Source organism: Labrus mixtus, chromosome 7 (genome assembly GCF_963584025.1).
Source record: "Labrus mixtus chromosome 7, fLabMix1.1, whole genome shotgun sequence".
In the NCBI taxonomy this organism is placed as follows: domain Eukaryota; kingdom Metazoa; phylum Chordata; class Actinopteri; order Labriformes; family Labridae; genus Labrus; species Labrus mixtus.
The window spans coordinates 2,977,681-2,998,123 of NC_083618.1; the positions used below are offsets into that span (position 1 = coordinate 2,977,681).

At 40.7% G+C, this 20,443-nt stretch overlaps 1 protein-coding gene across 1 annotated transcript in view; it reads right to left on the bottom strand.

The window, feature by feature from the left end:
* Nucleotides 1-158: 158 nt before the first annotated feature.
* LOC132977506 (uncharacterized protein KIAA1755-like) overlaps nt 159-20,443 on the bottom strand; it is a 29,177-nt gene continuing 8,892 nt past the window's right edge. Inside the window, exons 2-24 of the mRNA XM_061042121.1 lie at nt 18,314-18,511; nt 15,719-17,249; nt 14,659-14,862; nt 14,174-14,297; nt 12,888-12,981; nt 11,585-11,671; nt 11,378-11,494; nt 9,669-9,767; nt 9,436-9,584; nt 8,252-8,390; nt 7,977-8,099; nt 7,655-7,852; nt 6,529-7,502; nt 6,084-6,333; nt 5,623-5,712; nt 5,043-5,267; nt 4,343-4,513; nt 3,276-3,453; nt 2,268-2,384; nt 1,876-2,130; nt 1,227-1,489; nt 938-996; nt 159-775 (exon numbers count right to left, since the gene is read on the bottom strand). Coding sequence (XP_060898104.1) covers nt 958-996; nt 1,227-1,489; nt 1,876-2,130; nt 2,268-2,384; nt 3,276-3,453; nt 4,343-4,513; nt 5,043-5,267; nt 5,623-5,712; nt 6,084-6,333; nt 6,529-7,502; nt 7,655-7,852; nt 7,977-8,099; nt 8,252-8,390; nt 9,436-9,584; nt 9,669-9,767; nt 11,378-11,494; nt 11,585-11,671; nt 12,888-12,981; nt 14,174-14,297; nt 14,659-14,862; nt 15,719-17,249; nt 18,314-18,511 — 5,625 coding nt within the window. The 3' untranslated portion in view covers nt 159-775; nt 938-957. The remainder of the gene's footprint in view (nt 776-937; nt 997-1,226; nt 1,490-1,875; nt 2,131-2,267; nt 2,385-3,275; nt 3,454-4,342; nt 4,514-5,042; nt 5,268-5,622; nt 5,713-6,083; nt 6,334-6,528; nt 7,503-7,654; nt 7,853-7,976; nt 8,100-8,251; nt 8,391-9,435; nt 9,585-9,668; nt 9,768-11,377; nt 11,495-11,584; nt 11,672-12,887; nt 12,982-14,173; nt 14,298-14,658; nt 14,863-15,718; nt 17,250-18,313; nt 18,512-20,443) is intronic.

Below are 20,443 nucleotides of genomic sequence, written 5' to 3' on the forward strand. Positions count from 1 at the left end.
AGTGAAGCTTGGAATACTTTAAGTGTTACTATATTTGTTGCAAAGGCAAATCTGCCACCAATATCAAAGTTTGTATCGTTCTGTTTTTTAAAACAGGGGTTTAGTTTACTGCTGATACGACAACGTGAAGGTGCAAATAAAAGCCAACATTTTCATCATCACTTCAAATATTCTGTATTTGAAATATAAATCCAAACAACTGTTACATAGATCAGTATCTGCATACCAGTAAGCATATTAATCTGTACACAACGGTTAATTCAAAGAAAGAATGTGTTTCATTTTAGAGGTAATAAGTAAGACATACATTGTTATTATGTTTTACAAATCTGCAGAAAAGGCAACATGTTTACGACATAAAAGATGGCATTATGGTGTTTATCATTTAAAAGCAAACTCTTCACAGACCGTGACAAGATATGATGAAACTCCTTTGGGATCAGGTGAAGTTATTAAAGTCTGCTTGTTTTCTTTAGCACCATTCTATAACCACTTTAACATTTAGCATTAGGTTATGAATAAGAGTCTGTAGTGTCTCTAGAATCCTGTGCATGAGCTGTGAGTATTCTCGACAATACGCCACGTCAGGTATGCACATACAAACTCAACACAAGTATAAGTTCAAAGTACAGTACAGTTATAGAAATGTTTCCAACCTATTGTTTAAGTGGTGAGTTTAAACAGAACATCTATTTACAGAGTGGAAATGGATTACAGTAACAGCTGGTTAGATCTTCAATGGTGGCACCAAAAGACCGCTCAGGAGCCTCAAAATCTGTAAGAAAAAAAAACAAGCTAACTTTCATTTTGGTTTGTTATGCATAAACACATACAAACTAACAACAATGCATTCATTATTAGAGATAATCTAGTAGAAGAATACTAAGTGATGTATATTTGCACGCACTGCATATATCAATCAATGAACTATACTTACATTGTACCGTATCTCACAGGTCAAACTTCAGTGGATTTTCCAACACTGGTGTTCTGAACCTGAAATATTCATGAATTTTGTTTTATTTAATATTGAAGCCAGCAGAAGATAATCATTGTCCAAGAATAAACAGATGTTTCAGCTAAAGAATGTCAGACACTGTTTACTGTGGGAGTAATGAGTGAATCTGTGAGTCAGTGACTTTATGGATGCATTAGTTTCTTTGCCTTTCTACTGTTTTACCATAAAAACAATTATTCACTTCATGGTAATTTACTGTTTCCTGTACCTTGCCACAGGGCACAGCCTTGGTCTGGTGCTGTGGTTTGGGTTTGGGTGCAACTGGTGGTGGGTTTTTTTCTGGGGATCCTGCCCGAACTCTTGGTTTGTGGATGACTTCCGCTGCTCGAGCAGCTGCTGCCTCCTTCACAGTGATCGTGGAGACACAGAGGGAGGAGGCGTCCTCCACCTCTCCTCCTGCAGCAGAGTGGTAGCTGTGACTGGAGCTGCTGAAGTTGCTTACACTCTCTCCTGACGACTCGGAGCTGTCCACTGAAACACAGAGAAGGCTTGATTCAACAAAGAACCAATGAGAGGAACGATGGATGATCAACAGGCCTCAGTGAGACCAACCACGACTCTTTTGAAATGTTCTTGGATGCCTTTAAATGATCCTTGACCCAGACCTCTGACCGATGATCTTGGACCCTGTCACAGAGAACAAAGAGAACCAAAACTGCACAGGTGTTTTTAGGCTTAGAACATAACACCCAGCAACTTCAATGAAGTCGTAATGGAGCTGTTAATAACACACATGGAAGGGTTTGGGATATTGGCCATAGCATTGCACCTTATATTCTGGTTTATTTGAAAAAACATTGTAATAACTTTCTGGCAGTATACAACTGTAAAAAATATTTGATTATAGCTAAACTTACACAGCAAGTTGTGACTCCCACTCTCATGGTCCAGGTCGTCCTCCTCCAAAACTCCTGGAGGTGATCTGTATCCTCCCAGGCCCCCTGACACAACCCTCCTCTTTGACTCACACAGGTATCCCACGTGGGACAGGGAACCCCTCCCAGAGGAAGAAGAGGAAGAGGAAGTGCTCACTGAACCGACAGATATCGGTCGTCCTCCAAGAAGCTTATCCTGTGAACTACATGATCCTGCAGTGGACTGCATCTTGTTTTCTGCATGAACCAGGTGAGAATACGTTTTAGGAGAGGCAGTGGGACACACCGAAATAGCCAAAGTGGGACGTTAAATTTCCCAATATCTGCAGACCAGTACAATGAAAATAAAGAATAATTAGGTGGATAGGTTTCACCTCTTCCCATTTGAACATAGTTGACGGCTCTGTCATGGATCGCTGCATCACTGGGCTGGATATCCATGAAAGGCTTGTTCCCAATACCCATGAAGACCCTCTCCTGCATACGGACCTCTAAATAAAACACGCCCCAAAATGATTAGCTTGAAAACACATCACGCTTCAGATGTGACACTGAAGTTAGTGAAAACATTTAGGAGGAACTGTAGCAGACTTTGTAAAGGCAAACATGATATATATTTTAACAGTTGTCTCTATTCAGCTTTATCAAACACTGCTTTTAAAAAGTCATGAAATGTAAACTCCTTTCATCTACCATTATCTGTTACCAGGAGTTGCCAAACATAGTCATATCTGCAGATAGAGGCATTGTAAATATTTATATGCTGAACAATCCAGGCTTTATCAGTGAGCTTCTGTTACATTCATCTGACACATTATCCATAGTGCTGTTATAAACACTATCAACTTTGACATTAAGTAGCCTTCCAAACAGACTCAATGAGTCTTTATATATGGAAGCCCCAAGCGTCTGTACATTTTATTTATTATGTTTGTACGTGATAATGACTTCTTTTCACTTATTTTCTCGTGATCTCAAATGATTTTTCTCGTTATTTCAGGATAGCGTCACTTGTTCTCTCTCTTTCTACTAACTGGATCTGTGGATCTAGAAAACAAAACAATAGAATGGTCACTGTGATTGACCAGACCAGGACCTCCCATGCTGTCATTGCCCACACTGATGACATCATTTAAGCCCTCTTCTGTTTGTTTTGTGGGGATATGAGATGAATAAGTCAAGATCCCGAGAAAAAAAACAACAACCAGAAATGACTTTTTATCACATATATAAATGTATGGACGCATGTCTGCTTAGGGTTTCAATGGATATGATATTTTATACACATAAAAGGAATTATCTGTTGCTTAAGGATGAACCTTTTCCAGTCTGGAGTCATAGAGTGTGTATGTTTTGAAGTGTTAGTGTGTATGTTTCAGTACCTCTGTTGTGTACTGCCTGCTCCCACAGGATCCGCTCCAGGTCTTTGGTCCAGGCCTCCTTCACCTCTCGGCTTATGGCCTGAAGTGTGTATGTGTCCTGTGTTTTCCTCTTCCTGAACCAGATCTCAAAGCACAGGCCGCTGTCACCGCTGTTTTGGGTCATGCCTACATCTGATGTCTAAATATAAACAAAGACAAACACACTATTGTCACTTTTGTTATTGGGACCCTAGGATGTTATGCAGTGCGTCAAGAGGCCCGTTAGAATAAATATTGCGGAATTGTTGAGCAAAAGAATGAATAAAAAAAAATCATTGGTAGAACAGCTATCTGGAGTATATTATTTATAATTATTATATTATATATTATAAATATTACAAATGGACCATGGCCACATTGTTATTAGAGTTCTATTAGTGACTGGTGGTGCTTTTTTGAAGCTTATGGTGTTAATGTTTTTTTTTTATGTTTTTGTCTCACCCATACCCTCATGCTATTGTGGAAAAGTCAAAGGAAGGAAATGTACTATGAATGGTTTGCTTTGTTTTCAGTTTTCTTCTTAACTATTACATATTTATGGTTTTAGTAATTCACTTTTGTGGAATTGAATGATTATTTAACTGACATGTTCTGATGATGAATGAATGTATTTTTGTTATTTTGCTACTGCATCAGAGAGCACTGTGAAGTCCAAGACAGATTTCCCACTGGGACAATAAAGTTAATCTTAATCTTAAAAGTCACTCTAATGTTTGAAATGGGGTCAAAAGTTCAGAGTCAGTTCTCGTTTTTTTCCAGTCGCCTTCATGTAGTTTTGTGATTTCAAATTCAAACTGTGACAAACAATGGAAACGTACATTTTCTTTGTACACGGTGAGTAAATGTACCAGCAGACAAAAGTCATTAACAGTTGCATCATGCATACGTATGCAGGAAGTCATCATGTACTGACTTGTTGTAATAGGCTGTGGTACTTGTAATACTGGGTCTTTTTCTCTGCAGCATTCTGATACACAGTAATTCATTTGAACTGCACATAAAGACTGAGTATGTGGTCATATGTGTACCTTGAATGACTGTTTGTAGATATATGTGTCATTTCCTACATCCGTCCTCCTGGTCTTGCTAAAGAGGATGAGTTCTTGAAAGAGGAAAATGTGGCGGAAACATTTTTTCTTCCTGAACGTTACCAAGAACTCGTCCTGACGTATGACTTGACCCTGCTCCTTCAAGTTCACCTGCAGGTCACAAAAGAAGAACTCACTGAACTCTGCATGGTTAATCAAAAGCAAGGGAAATTTACAAGAAAAAAAAAATGAATCTTCCACATTTTGAACAGCCATCAAAACTCCAAATTTATTCCCGTCATCTTGGCTCTCAAGATTAAAGAGCGCCAGCCCACCATCACCCTACTCCCACTCCATCTCATGAAAAAGATTCAAAATGAAATAAAACATTATTTGGCTCTACTCTTTTCTTCAATCCCATCAAATTGATAATGATGAATAAACAAATCCAATGCCAAAGAGAGATGTTTCACTCCTCACTTGACTCATCATCCTTTTACAAAGGACGTCCTGTTAGTACCTTTTTCTCATCACTGGAGAGGTTCCAGATGTGTTGCTCCACTCATTCTCATCACTCTATAGTACATGCTATGTACACAGTTTACCTGTATATGTATGAACTGTATATAAGACATGAAATCCTCCTCTATTTGAAGGTTTGGTTATAAAATCACACATACGTTAAACAAAACAAACTTACATCACACTGGCGGATGGCGTCCATTGCTAGTAGGTTGTTGCCATGGCGAAGCTGGAAATGGATGACCTCCAGAGCGGCCTTGACCTCAGCCAGCTCTCTGGTTTGTCCCGGTCCACACTCCCTCATCATGTCATGCAGCAGCAGGCTGTACTTACTGATCCGCTGCACCGGCTTCAGCAGATACGACCACAGATCCATCTTGTCCCCCAGCTTCTGCTGCTTTTGCTAATGGATTGAGGAGACGGGTCACAGTTTTAGTCTGCACCAGGGCTAACTATGTGTACATGCTAAAGCCATCAGGATAATGCTAAGCGCTGAGTTGGAAAACAAACTGCTGTTACGAGGGTGTGCAGTAATCCATTAAGAGTATAAGTGGTGAACAGAAATGCATTATTGGAAATAAACAAGTTAAGAGAAAGGGATTTGACTTCATTAGTATGTCATTTCTCTGAGTTAACCATTTCTTGAAGCGAGGCTCAAAGCTTGTTTGCAAAGTCTGTTTGCTGTTAAAAAAGTTTGTGATGTGGTTTTAAGAGGAGAAATAAAAGGAGAGCAAAGGGAGGCTGGAAATGGTTCTCACCTTGAAGAAAACCTGTCCATGATTGATGAGAAGACAGTCAGACTGCGGTTTGTTCTTGCTGTAAAGGGCATACAAAGCGAAGTTCTCCTTCTGAAGTAAAAAGGGATAAAGACAACATGTTTATCACAACAACAACAACAAAATGCATGTGTCACAAAAAAAAGTGCAGACAACACAGCAGTATGAAATTAACTTCCCACTACAGAATCTGTTGAATGATTCCTGGGATGCTGATGACATCATTCCACAGTCAGGACACATCTGGAAGGGCTTTTGTTAACAAGCGATTTAGCCAAGTTATCTCTGTGTTAAGTCTAAAACAGGAAACCATACCCTGCTACCCAGCATTACAGATGCTGACATCAGACAAAAACTTGTTTTTGTCATGGAAACAACAGCTGCACATTTAGAAATCTGCAACACACCTGCAGACCAAAACTCATATCACCGGTTGTACCCACATGTCTCAGAAAGCAGCGTCCCACCCTGAAGGGTTCGTTCACACTGCTCTCCAACTCGTTCAGGAAATGATGCCGGTGGAAGTCGTGGAGTTTTTCTAGGTTACCGAAGATGCTCCCCCTCTGGCCCCTGAGGTCCTGAGGAACGTCGGCCCTCTCCAACTCGGGGAAGTAGTGCTCTCGAACGTAACCCAGAGCCTTCACGTACTCCCTCTCCGTGGACAGCAGCTCCTCCATGATCCTCCGCAGTTTACTGAAGGAAAGGAAAGTAGGAAAGGTAGAAATGTGAAATAAGTGATTTGATTTGATTATTTCATACAGTTTGACATTATATATTTGTAAGGAGGGAACGTTATTGTTTAACAGTGAAACCTTTGTAATGTGTAATGTTCTGGACAGCATCTAACTGAACTTTGGATTACAGCAAAAAGAGAAGGGCATTACTTACAAAACATTGTCGCCATTGTTCTCTGTTGGTGTGAGTAATGTCTCTCGGGACTTGAAGTCTTTAGGGCCCTGGTTGGAGTCTTGACATCCGTCACCCGCCTCACTGCTGTCTCTTTTTGACTCCCAGCTCAGGTTTCCCTCGTTCTGGGAAACGGGCAGATTTTGGATGAGCTGCAGATTTGGTTCCAGCGGTGGTGCCTTGATCTGACAGTGTTTGTGTCTCACATTCAAAGGTAAAAAGCCAGAAAGAATCGACAAGTGAGAGCTCACACACGAGCCCTCGCTCCGGGAACGACCCAAAGGTTGGTGTTTTGGAAAATCATTGCCCCCTTCAGCCGGGTCTGCACTCCTCAGATCTGCCTCGCTGAGGTGCTCTCTTGGCCTCTGTTTGGTATCTGGACTCCAGTGGTTTGTTTGTGGAGTAATAGGAGACATTTGATCCCTTTTAACCAGTGATTTGGGTGATTTTTGTGTTTGGGATTCTTCTTCTCCACTCCATGTTGAGTCAGGTTTTAAACAGTGGTCGATTGATTCAGCAGTAGTGGTCATTCCTTCTCTATCTGAGATATCTGCCTCTGTCAGAGAAGTTAGCTGCTCGGTCACAGAGCTTTCATCCTCCCCCACCTCTCTCCTTTTCTCCATCTTCTCAGCCCCCCCATCTTTCCCTTGAGGATTTACAGCTGTGCTCTGTTGGATCTGGTTTTTATCTACGCCTTTCTTATTCTTCTGCATCTCCTCAAGACGCCGTCTGACTTCTTGGCATGAGACCCAGGCTGCATTCCACACTCTTATCCCCCCTGACGCCCCCGATCCCACGGCAGCGGCCTGCGCTTTCACTGCCTGGAAGTGTGGGGTGGAGAATTCATCACCTAATCTCTCCTCATACATCTGGAGTGTGCTTAGGGTCTGAGCGGAGTAACACCCCGGCTCTACCTTCTCCAGAAAACTACTGCATTCTTTGGCCAGGGCAGAAGCCTTGGGAAGAGAGAAAGAAAATGATTTTACACAAATTAGATTGAAAAGTGTACAGACATCAGTCAAGAATTTGTAGACAGTAAGGGCAAGAGAAGAAAGTAACAGACTTAAACAAGAAATGTTCGATTATTGAAAACATGTGAAGCACAAACCTGTGCACAGAAGTGGTGCACATGCATCAGTGTCTTCAGATCTTTGAATCTCTGTTCTGCCCGCAACGTAAAATCATCCATGTTGGATTTGAAAGTGCTGATCAGGGTCCGAAAAATATCTACTGCAGGACTGGAATCACTTAGGGCGACTATTCCCTCTGCCTCCGTCACTAGGGTCAGGGCTTGCTGCTGCTTCTCCTGAGACAAAGGAACAGAAATCCAAGAGATTTTATTGTTTTAACTTAAGTTTAGAATCACATATTTCCAAATGGGTGCAACTTTGCTTTTTTTATATATAGTTCTTGTAATATTGCTCTGATACCTTAGACTCTTTAAGAATCAGATCAAACTGCTGCAAGGCCTTTTCAGTGCACACCAGGGTATCGCCTGTTGCATAAGAGTCCTTTAGTCTCTGTTCGCCCTCCGTATTAAACCACATCCCCGTCTGAAAGATGTAAGAAAGTATTATGCAATGTTGGATTAAGCGCATATCTTGGCAAGCTCCTGGCATCTTTTTTTTTCAGATCAACCAAGCTAATAGATCTCAGCTGTTCCAACACATATCTTCATATATACTTCAGCTGTATGTAGTCCTACCGTGCTTATTTTGGCCTCTGTATCTCTGAGTCTGAAGAGGAACTCCAGCTGCTGCAGAGACTCGTTTGATCTCATCACCAGTGTGTGAAGCTTCTCCTCCACCTGGTTATACAGACTGGTCACTGACTCCAGAGCATCTCTGCAACAAATATAAAACAGTGAAGTCACATACAACACCAGACATCAATATAAGCCGTTTTAATTTCATTTCAAGTGCACTATGGAGGGAGGCATTTTTGTTCAAAACTAATTGAGGGCCATGCACACATAAATCCCTCAAATATAAAAAAAAAAAAAAAAACATTTTTGGACTAAACCATATTGTTATCCACCTGTTTCTGTTGGTTTTAAGTGTGAATGATAATCTAAGATCAAGTGCATCTGTTTGAACAACAGCCCTAAAACATACAGAGATTTGAAACAGAATGATCCATTTTAATTATTACTAAAAGAAGTGTGCACATTTTTATACTGAAGCAATAGAAGTAATGTCACTGTGTAAAAAATGTGTTCAGGTGATCTTGTATTGTTAGAGAACTGTACATACACTTTCAGATTATTGTCGATAAATGTGCATAAATGATCCGAGGCAGTGTGAATATTGCAGGTCAGGTTGGATGAAAACTACTCTTTATCTAACTTTTTCCTGTAGTTCAGTCAGTAATAATCAATCAATCAATCAATCAATCAATCAATCAATCAATTTTATTTGTATAGTGTCAACTCATAACAAGTGTTATCTCGAGACACTTTACAAAAGAGCAGGTAAAAAGACCTTACTCATTGTTATGTTACAAAAAGCAGGTAAAAGACCTTACTTATTGCTATGTTACAAAGATCCGGCCTATCCATCATGAGCACTTTAGCAAAGCAGCAAAAGTTACAGTGGTAAGAAAAAACTGCCTTATTAAAAGGCAGTAATCTTCGGCCGGATCCCCGGCTCATGACAAAACAGTCTTCACAGGCCTAGACTGCACCGGGCTTGGAAAGGGATAGGGGGAGAGATGGGATCACTTTATAATCCACACATTATAAAGTGATCATATACTATGAATGAACAATCTTAAAGCTCACCTACCAACACTGATGATTATATTCCTGATGGCTTATTGAACCTCCTATTGCATCATGCGCTCATTAAGGAGAGAATCAGAAGATAATTAGACTCATCTATGATGTCATACCTGTAGTCTTCAGACTGTGGGAATCTAAACTCCTCTTTTCTCATTCTAGCGAGCAAAGCCCCTCCCTCCCTCTGCAGAGTGACCAGTCGAGTGTCTTCCAGCACCTCTTTCATCGAGGCCCTCTGTTCATGGATGCACTGCTGCACCTCCTGTAGCAGAAACAGAATAATCAATGCAAAGTCAACATGGCCGACACTAATGAATTAACATGACACTCTGCTGTTTCATTTCACCTGTGGAGAGTCCATTGTTTTGCTGCCGTCCACCTTCTTGATGGCCTTCTGCAACAAGTAGTCTGCCCCACGCAGGTCAGTCATGAAAGACAGCAGCCTCTGAAATGTATTAAATGTATGATTAAGTTGAAGTGAATAACAAAGTTATCTGTCCTATGTAGCTGAATGAACATACCAAAAAGCAAACCTACTGAGATATTATATAAGGGTCACTCTGATTATTATCCCAGGGATAACAACAAGCACAGTGGACTGACCTCAGTATGCTACTGGCTATAGCAGGGGGAGTCTGATCTTAACAACTGTATCATGATACCATGAGTATTGTAACTACTGCATGAAGTCATGCCTCAGGACTGTCCATTTGTATACATCAGTGTGTTCCCTTACCAACATTATGGGGAGTGTGACCCCCTGAGTTTGACTAAGACCATCGGCCCTTTGCTGCATGTCCTGTCCTACTTCTTCTCCATTCTATGAATGTGTTCAGTGTCTCTTTCGCTGTTCTTTCATGAAAGGCAAAAAAAGTTAAATTGTCACAGGTCACATATATGTGAGACTGTGGAACAACCTTCCTGAGGGTCTGAGAGGAGCCGAGAATTTGCAGTCTTAAAACTCATTTATTCAGTCTGGCTTTTATAAGTGCTTTATATAAATTCAAATCTTTTAACATTATTGTTTTGTCTTTTTTTATCCTACTACAATTTTAAATATTCTTCTCCTATGTATTAATTTTAATATCTTATTGCTTTTATGTGTCGTATTTTAATTTTTAATTTTTATACATATTTTTTTACATATTTCTTATTGGTGTGCATTAGTCTCTCAATGATTTTATAAACTACTTTTTCATCAATAACTTTTCTGCACTCTTGTAAAGCACTTTGAACTGCAATTTAATTTGTCTGAAAGGTGCTATATAAATAAAGTTTGATTGATTTGATTGATTGATTGATTGATATCTCTAAAAACTGTGAAGCTGAACCAGATAAAGTTTTTTCTTCTTTGATTGTTTCATTTTTAGGAGCCTGAAGATTAACAAATATCCTGAAACCCTCAAACTAAAAATGGATCTACACCAGGAAAAACAAAAACATGATGTCTTTTGGCAGAAAATGGTATGTACAGTATCATTTATCTGCATTTATCTAGGATGCTGACCTCAGCATTAGAAGCCCTGGTTTACATAACAAACTTCTGCTGCCTCACTCTGACCTGAAGGTTAATGCTCTAATGTGCACAAGACAAGAACACTGTGCTATTATTGTACATAGAAAGGTTTTTTTTATGGAGCTATAACTGTTGTTGGTTATTATTATTATTATGATGCTTAATTTGGTTAAAACTGTTAGCTGACTGATATAAAGATCACTCCTGTTAAATTACTCTTTAACAATGTATGTCTTCACATAACGTCGACCTGCTTCTTGGTGCAGCTGAGCCTGAAAGATTAGAGATCAGGGTGGTATGAGAAATGATCAAATATGAACCCCCTTTTAACGATCAGTAATATTTGCATGAAGTGAATAAACTAATGAATCTCTCCCTATGACCACATCCTCCCCTGACTCACTCACAGATGATGAATGTTTGAGACAGGGTGTGTTGAACTGCAGTTCTGGGGAAACTCCACAGTTAAGCAAAGCGAGGGTGGGCTGTGCTATCACAGCTGCAAGCATTCCTGTAAACATAGAATGAAAGTTCATTACCTGATGGAACTGCAGCCAATCTGTGTGACCGTAAGTGAAGGTCCCTCCCAGGTCAGAGGTCAGCTGTGAGGCCTCCACTGTCTTGTTGAGGGCTTTCATGGATGACACTGTGTCCATCTTACAGAGAGAGACAACGGGCGAATTATGAACATAGAAAAAAAGTTCATCGATAGCGTCAAATCAGAGTAAAGGAATGTATTTTCTGACCTGTAACCCTGGCTGTTTTTCAGGTCGAGGACAAGTGTCTTTATCGACCAGCATCACGATACTGTGGACGGCATGGAGAGCTTGCTCCTGTAGAGAGGGTTAAGTAGGTTAAAGACAAAAAATCAGAACGGACTTAAATGTTTATTATTTGACATGAATTGCACTATTGCTAGATTAGTGTCCCCTTTAATCAAAATCTCTCCCTTTATCTTCACTGTAGGAAAGGATGTGACCCACCTACAGTAATAGACGCCCCTTAGTGTGTCTTTGCCACCAAAATATCGCACATTTACTTACATCTCAAGGTGATGTGATGGAGTCTGTATCATCTTATAAATAACTTGGATTCTTAATAGATGATACTCTGTCTTTCAAGCTTCATATTTAGCAACTTGTAACGAAGCTTGAGGTGCGGCTGGGTTTTTATTTCAGAAACAAATCTTGTTTTTCTTTTGCTGCCAAAAAAACAACTTGTTGCTGCTACTTTCATGCCCTTGATTGATCATGGTGATGTTTTCTACATACTGTATATCATGGTGCGTTGAGATTCATAACAAATCTCAGGGCCCTGACTCATCATTGTACTCTGTATGAGCGAGTCGGCTGGCCTGCATTGTCTCAGCGTAGACAAACTCATTGGCATGTCCTTATAAGGCTTTACTTAACCTGCTTCCCGCGTACTTGTGTAACTGTATTCATGTGAAAAGTGCTAGATGACACAGTCTCCACTCTGCAACCCAGTCACAAAACGTGTTGTTGTTATCTGTTCCCAAAGTGCGTCTTGAAATGGGGAAAAGGAGTTTCAGGTACGCTGCTCTGGCGGCCTGGAATCTCCTGCAGGATGATCTGGGTCTGGGGGAGCTGGTCTCTTTAAATCATTTTAAAAGTAGATTGAAGGAGTGTAAGGAAGATGCTTCAGTTTGTAGATGCTTTAACTGATGACTTCCTGCTCTGTGACTCAGGACATGTTAAACTGTGTTTGTAATTACTCTGTGTTTTATGTCTGTAACTGTTTGTTGTGCTGCTGCCCCCTCTTGGCCAGGAAACTCTTTCAGATTAGGTTCTTAATCTCAGTGAGGTTCTCCTGGTTGAATATATTTAAAAAAAATTAAAAAAAATGTACACAAACCTCAAATGAGCTCTTAGTTCAGTGTTTGTGTTTTGTATTTTCAGACACACATGACTAATCCTGTTATCATTTCCCTCCTCTGTGAATCTGATGACATGGTCTGTGTGTGTGATTGTGTTTTTGCACATCCAGTATGCTGATTCTGACGTGTGCATGCACGTTTGTTTTTCTAACCTGGGCCATCAGCAGAGCTTTGTAGAAATGAAGTGAGGGAGGCTTTTTCCTGGCATTGATGACCAACGTCATTCCCAATTCTTGAACTTCTTTCCTACAAAAACAATGATGGTTAGTTAGACATGTTCACTTTATTACTTCTAGTATTACCAACTTATTCCACACCCTAGTCTTTGTTTATCCTGTTTTCTCTCTCTCTCTCTCTCTGAAACCCAGACACTCTTCTGTCACACATCCCTTTCCACACGTTCACGCCCTCACACACTCCTCCTCATGACCTTTTCTTGGGTCCCTCTTGGATGATCCCTCATCAGACACGGCTGCTAATTCTAGCGAGACGCTGCATAGCAGACAGCTGGCAGCCTGCCTGGCTACACTCTGTTGTGGTATGGCTCTTGAGTGAGGACAGGGGAAGGCCAAACTATCTGGTGAAATGGCTGTTTTTTTAACTTCAAAGACTCCATTAAACCCAGTATAAACAAACAACATTTTCTGAGTGTTTGTAAGAAGACCTCTAAGGGCTGTGCTTTGACACCAGTCTGGCAGAGGGTCAGCACAGGTCAGCGCTGCTGCCAGCTGATCTTAAAATGGGATATTTTGCACCCTTTCAGTTTGTAATATTGTGATTCTTTATTCAATACAATGTTGTAGAGATTACCCAATTGGATCATTTAGTCTGGATCTACAAGTTTGCTTCATATTGTTCTCCTCTAGATCAGTGGTTCCCAAACTTTTTTCCTTGGAGCCCCTCCTCCCTGTATCTAAGTTAAAGCTGCCCCCAGACACAATGAAAAAAAAATCAATTTTAAACATTAATTTTAGTCATTATTGTGTTTACCATTGATAAATGTCTCTTTTCATGTATAAGCGTAACACTTTTTCTTTTAACATCCCATTGAAATAGGCCTACACGCAAGTGTTCTTAACAAAAGACCTATTTATAGTGATCAAGTAAGTGTGTTGTCATGACAACCTCAGAACAAAGCGTCTTTCTCCCCCCGAGATCCCTGGTCCCCCCCCCCGTCCTAGGGTGCCTCACACCCTATGTTGGACACCAATACTTCAGTCTAGAATCTAATGAAAATGTTTCAGTTGGTGCTCTGCTGCCCTCTTGTGGTCAGATCTTTTATTACATACCAACACACTAGGGGCAACAACAAAAGCTTCTTCTGCTTGGAAAACTATCCCCCCCATACTCGATATGAATATGACTCCCACAATATTATGACTTAGATCTCTCAAAGGTTTTGATATAGAGACACCTTGTTGCTATTGTTTTCCATTACCTTAGTATGGAGTGTAAGTAGAGCAGTAATTCACAAAGACTCTGGGCAGACACAAGAGGGGAATTCCACTCCTGTCTTCCAGCATGGACCTCCACCACTGCTCTGCCTGTCCTGTCCCTGCTGCCTGATGGGTTACAGAACAGAGAAAAAGTTCATGACAAATAATTGTTTTTCAAACAGAACAAGTAAACTAAATCCCCTCTTTAACACTTGGACAAAAGACAAAATGAACATTTTTGCTGAGCTCTGTTTCAAATCAAAGTCACTGAATAACATGGAGTTGAAGGACTTTTCAAGGTCTCGCTGAGTTGTAATTTTGTCTAGAATTTTGTCTATGTCAAAGATGAGTTCATGATGTCACATGATGGACTCAAAATCAAATTATATTTTGATGAAAAATACCATGAAAGTAGTTAAGTAGACAGTAGTGTGACTACTAACAGAGATGATTGGGTTAAGTGGCGGGGTTATGATTCATCAAGTACCTGGCAGACAAACAATGCCCAGTTCAAGCAGACCACTGATGTGGCTGAAACTCGATTGTTCTGTTCGTAGGGAGTGTGTCGTTTCAGAACTTGCAGACAGATTCCGAACTGCTGGAGAAGATGGTTTTTCTGTCTTTGAATTATGAAGCTGTGAGTCCGGTCCATCTGTAGTGGGGGGAGTATCACTCCTACATGACTGAGAGTCTGAAAAGCAGTAAACACAAACACAGTTGTATCAAATTATAACTGAAGCATTGCAAGACAATGTTAGCAAACATGTATCTAAATCATGGATTTCTTAAACCACCTTCTTTGGTTCATTATTGCTAATTATTCATATTTTTTCATCCATCTCTCTTCCTGGTCCTCTATCAACATGGTTGCAGCTGAACATCTGTGGGCAGACAGCCTCCTAACACTGGACACAAAACACTGCGGTGGCCCGGCTACTAAGCCTGACTTTGATTTCAGACATCCTAATTGGCCTCTCCTTAGAGCTAACAAAGCCTTGCCTGTACTCTCCCTTTTCCCCTTCACTAATAGGCCATGACAAGCATGTCTCCAGTCAAGACCTCCACATGCCCCTTTGAGGGCATGAGGGTACATGCCAATGAGTACAGAGGACGCAGGAACCTCTTTCTCACATGTTATTCTGTCTCTCTACATCAGAGGAATGTTGCTCTCTCTTTTTTTTCACCCATTGAGTTCAGGCCCTTCTTTTCTTTGGGGGTGCAGCATGCTATTTCCGTTCACTCCCTCGGTAAAGTGGATAAGTTGCCGGAGAACCCAAAGACAGCAGTGGGAGTATCCCTTGAGGAAGATCATACCCAAAGACTGCTCTGTGAACTCTGAACCCTCTTTCCAAAGAGCCTTTACGATCTGCTTTCCCTGAAGCACGCAAGGTCACGCTCCAGTTTCAAGCAGCCTTCAAAGCATTGAGAGCATCAGATGATGATAAATGGCTGTGTGTGCTGTAAAAACAATACTTTGTGTGTGGCTGGTGAGTTAAAAAGAAAAGATTGGATTAAACAAGTAGATCTGCCTTAACTTGTCTGCTCACCTTTTTTAGGAGACTTCCTCCTGTCCAGCTTCTGAGTCACCTGATCCAACATTTCCCCTCTCTTACATTGCATCATGCTGCTGATTGTTTCAGGGCAGATATCACTGTTGCTCCTGTTGTTAAGCTTATAGAGAGGTGGACTCCCTTTAGAGGTTTCTGACACTGTGGACAGAGACCTGACCTTTACTTTGTGTTTCCCTGATGGCTTCACAACCTCTACATTTTCATTTGGCTTAAGGTCACCATGACAGTTCACCAAAAACTCTTCTGACACTGGATGCACAGTAGGGTTATGTCCTGATTTGTGGGAGATAAGTTTCATCTGAAGTTTCTGACTGTAGCTCAAACCAGGAGTGGATTTTAAGACCATGGGTGGTTCCTTCATTAGGTTTTGTGGTTCACAACTTGTAGGAAGTGGGTCTTTGAGATGGTGTGCAGGGATGTCTGGTTTAATTTCACGCTTGTGTCTGTGTTGGCAGAGCTCATCACTCATCATGGGTTTGTTACAGGGATTACAAAGGTTTCCAAGTTCATGTTTTTTTGCATCAAATGCACCCTTAGACATTATTTCTACCTCTTCTCCAAGTCCAACCTCCTCCAGGGCAGTCAGGAGGTCTACACTCCCTCTTTCAAAAGGGACTGGGTTTCTCAGTGCTGCTACATACGAGTCCCTATACCGACACTTCAAGTCTTCCTCAGTGTGCTCATGCCCCAGCTGTTTCTGGCAGCACGGTATACATGGCCCCTCTGCGAACTGTAGCGTGAGTCCAAAGGGATTCCCAAGTGGGACAGGTGGAGGAGGTCTGACTGGTTTGAATGAAACTGCGGTTGGTAGAATTGGTTGGTCCTTCTCTTTGGCGACATCCACCAGGTCTACATAATCCCCTTCGATCTCTCGATAGCTGGGTCTGTCCCAGGTGTTGGGAGAAACCCAACCCACCGGTTTGATTAAAGGTTTGGAGCAGGACTTTGGAAGTCGTCTTGCCTGGTCCATTTTGATGAGTTTGGAAGAAGAGCCTGCAGGTCTCAAAGAATCAGACATCCTGTCTTTCGAGGGAAGAAAAATGGCTTCCACTGGGAGGGTGGAGGAGTTGAAATGGGAGGGAACTGAAGTCTGTTTCGGTTCAGGAGGAGCTTCCCGATATGCGCGTATCATTTTAGGCTTGTCTAAGAACTCAGGGATGGCGATTTCAGCCCAGGGTAACTTGATCACTCCTTGATCAGTGCAAAGTAAGCAGCGGGACAGAGGAGTCCCACGCCGCCCTTCATTGAGGTCCTGCAGCCATTCTTCGGTGAAAATGCACGGGTAGGAAGTCTCAGGGACGGGAGTCTCCTCCACTTCTCGACAGCCCTCCTCCAGAAGACTTTTGAGGACGATGCGAGCGGCTTGGTCCCCGAAAGGTTCCACCTGCAGATAAAAGTCTCCGGGACGCAGCAGCAAAGGGTTCACAGGCGCCAACTGGATGACAGTTTTGTCATGGAGACAAAGGGGCCAGCCTTCACAGCGGAAAACCACATCAGAGAATCCAGCCTAAGAAAAATAAAACAAGAACTTTTTCAGTTTCATTTTGTATGTGAATGTACAGAGTAGAGTACCACTACACATTAAATAAGAACTTTTCTAAATTGGACATCCTGATTCTTAGTGAAACCACACAAAATAATGAATCAAAAAAAATGTAAGGCCATTTTTGTCTTTACTGTGTTTTTCAGAAATCTACTTCAACTTTTTTTTTAAATTTAATACAAAATTGAATGTTTTCATCAAGTCAGAGGGAAACACTGTTAGCTACTACTCAAGCATTTACTCAAAGTTTGACATAAATTCAGGTTCAATTGTTGTCATTAAAGGTATGCTAAATAATAAACACAATCAGAATAATAAGCATGTTCACAATAGTATTTGAGTGTAATCAAGGATGTACAGACAACCGGAAAACGCTAAAGGTAACTTAAGACTAATCTTCAGTTTTATCATAGCTCTTTTGTTTCCTATGGTGGAGTTGTTTTACTGCTTTTAATAATGTGATGCTTAAACAAGTGTGCAAAATTAAATAAAAATCATACTGCACATAGTGTAAGTAATGTATAACAAACAGCCAGGGATAAGTTTGCATATGTCGTATATGCATCGACTATGCTGGTGGGTTTGTCTAGTGAGGACGGGGTCTCTGGGGGGATTTAGGTGGGGTTTAGATTGAACTTGGAGACTAGATACCAGAGCTCCACTGCATATTATGAGAGGGTGTGATTTGATATTTTCTTATCAGTACTTATGAACATTAATCCACCATGGACTTAGTGATATAAGCTTAAGAAAGTATCATTTCTGACTCATATTGTGGCAATGCACCTGATGCAGTGAGGGAGTGGTGCCCCAGTGTCAACATGAGACTAATTCATATTTCTCAGTTGTATTTATTGTCTTGTATGAGTGTACATAATTACAGCTACCTTTGATAAAAACAACAAAACTTGACAAACATAAGGTGTAAACTCAAATGTTTGAAAGTCAGAAAAGATTTGTGCAAATGCAACACTTAAGAGGGAGCAGTAAAAAGGTGAATGAGTGCATTTGAATTTACTGGTACTCACACATGCTGCCTGTTGCACACTCTCCAGCAGGTGTTTGGAGGGGATGAGGAAGTCCAGCAGGCACTGTAACGCATCACCGTGGTAACGTTCCTCAATAGTGCGAAACAGCTGGCTAAGGACAATGGGCGCCGTGGCATCAAAAGGCGGGAAGAGGGCCGAGAGGGCGCTCTGGATGGACGAGTCCAGAGATTCTGGATTCTAAAGGGCAAGAGGAAATGGTGGTAAGTGAAAGGAGGTTGTGTTTTATCATTTTCATCTATACTGAAGAGAGAGAACAGGAAAACCAGCAACAACTTAACCATAAAACCCATCAGATCACAAAAAGTAAACTGTCTTGGTAGGCAATACTGTTTTTGTGATTTTTGCATCCAATAGCAATTGGAACATTGCAACACAACAAAGTTTTTCAAATGCTCACCCATCAGAGCAACAGGACATCAATCAAAACAAAAAAACACAAATGCAGAGATCCAATTAAAAAACAATCCACAAGTTATAAACATAAAACATAAAGCTACTGTTATTATGATTTACTTTGCATTAACTGATGGTGAAGTAGAGTGGTGTGATCTGCATGTTCTTTTCAAAGACCATTGCAATGTCCCTTCATCATAGGTGCATGAACAATGTAATACTTAAATCAGTCAGAACAAATCTTCCATTACCAACTATCATGTCTCTTATTATCAAAACCGCTGCCCTCAAACTCAAACCCTGGTTGCTGTTGTTTAATCGCTGTTGAATACAGTCCAAATCTTTATCGGATGGCTTTTTAATGGCCTCTGTAAATTCCAGCAACATTAATTTTAATTTTATTGGGTACTTGAATAAGCTTTGACAAGGTTAAACAAGCGGCAAGCAATCTTATGTGACTGGAAAAAGATGGACACAGCTGGAGGAGTGAAAAAGTACAAGAGTGGAGAGTGCAGAGTAAAACAGTAAAACAGTACAGACAATAACTCTTAGAAGTACACCCCAATTCCATAGAAACTGCATTTTTGGAATCAAACCACTGTCTATCTGTTTTTGTGCGTGTGTATTTGTGTATATATGTCTATGTACATGTATCCTATGTAATCAGTATGTTTTGTGCATAGTAAAAACAAGTCATGTGAACCTGTGGAAACCACTAGGTTTGGAGTCTTAGTATGTTGTACTTACTAATGATCATTTACAGTAGTCTAAATGGCCTTGACTTGCACAGTTGTTTACTTGAACATGGTAACACATTCTCTGCAATTTCAGAATGATAAAACAGATATGTTTCTTGGCTTTTGCTTATTTGGAATTCATGTAAGAGGTTTGAAACTCGGGAACTACAAGCCATGTTATCCATTTTGTATGTCATCAAAGTCAGTATCAGCTCTACCAAAACCTGCAGAAAGAAAGTCATCTTCCAGAAAATAGTAACATGTTGAACAAATCTGTGCACTTAATCTAAGGCTTTGAGGTAAATCCAAAACATTTCTGTTTAGGGGATCAAGATGGGGATTATGGTTGTGGTGCCTCTCAAGTTTTTGAACATTATCTGGAGATGATTAAGTCTGTCCTGATGTACAATATGTTTCATGTCGGGCCAGGGAATGCTTTGTTAATAGTTGTGTCAGACACTGACCAGGCTCAGTATCTGATCTTACACAAAGTGAAAAGAAAAAAAAAAAAAACAAACAGAAAAAAATATCTACAGTCCCATCACACATACCATTAGGATGCATACGTGTAAAATGACAACATGTTCTGTCAAATGACACACTTGGTTCTATCTAGTGCATGTACAGATATCTGCTCTGGATAAGCTTCAGTATACCTGAACACACAGCCTTTTCAGTAATATACTGATATATCAAAATTGAAATGTATATATAGCAAGTGAAAAACCAAAAAAGAAAAAACATTAGACATAAATGAACATTCATATCTGTTGAAGTATATACATCAAAAGACAAGTATGTACCAGTACCAAAAGGGGTCTCCTCCTTTAATAACAAAGCATAGTATTCTGTTACGCAGCTCAAATTTGATTGAAATTCATGCAATAGTTGTTGAGACATCCATCCATTATCCACACCACTTACTCCCTTCAGGGTTGTGTGAGGGTGGAGCAGGTCCCAGCTGTCATTGGCCGAGAGA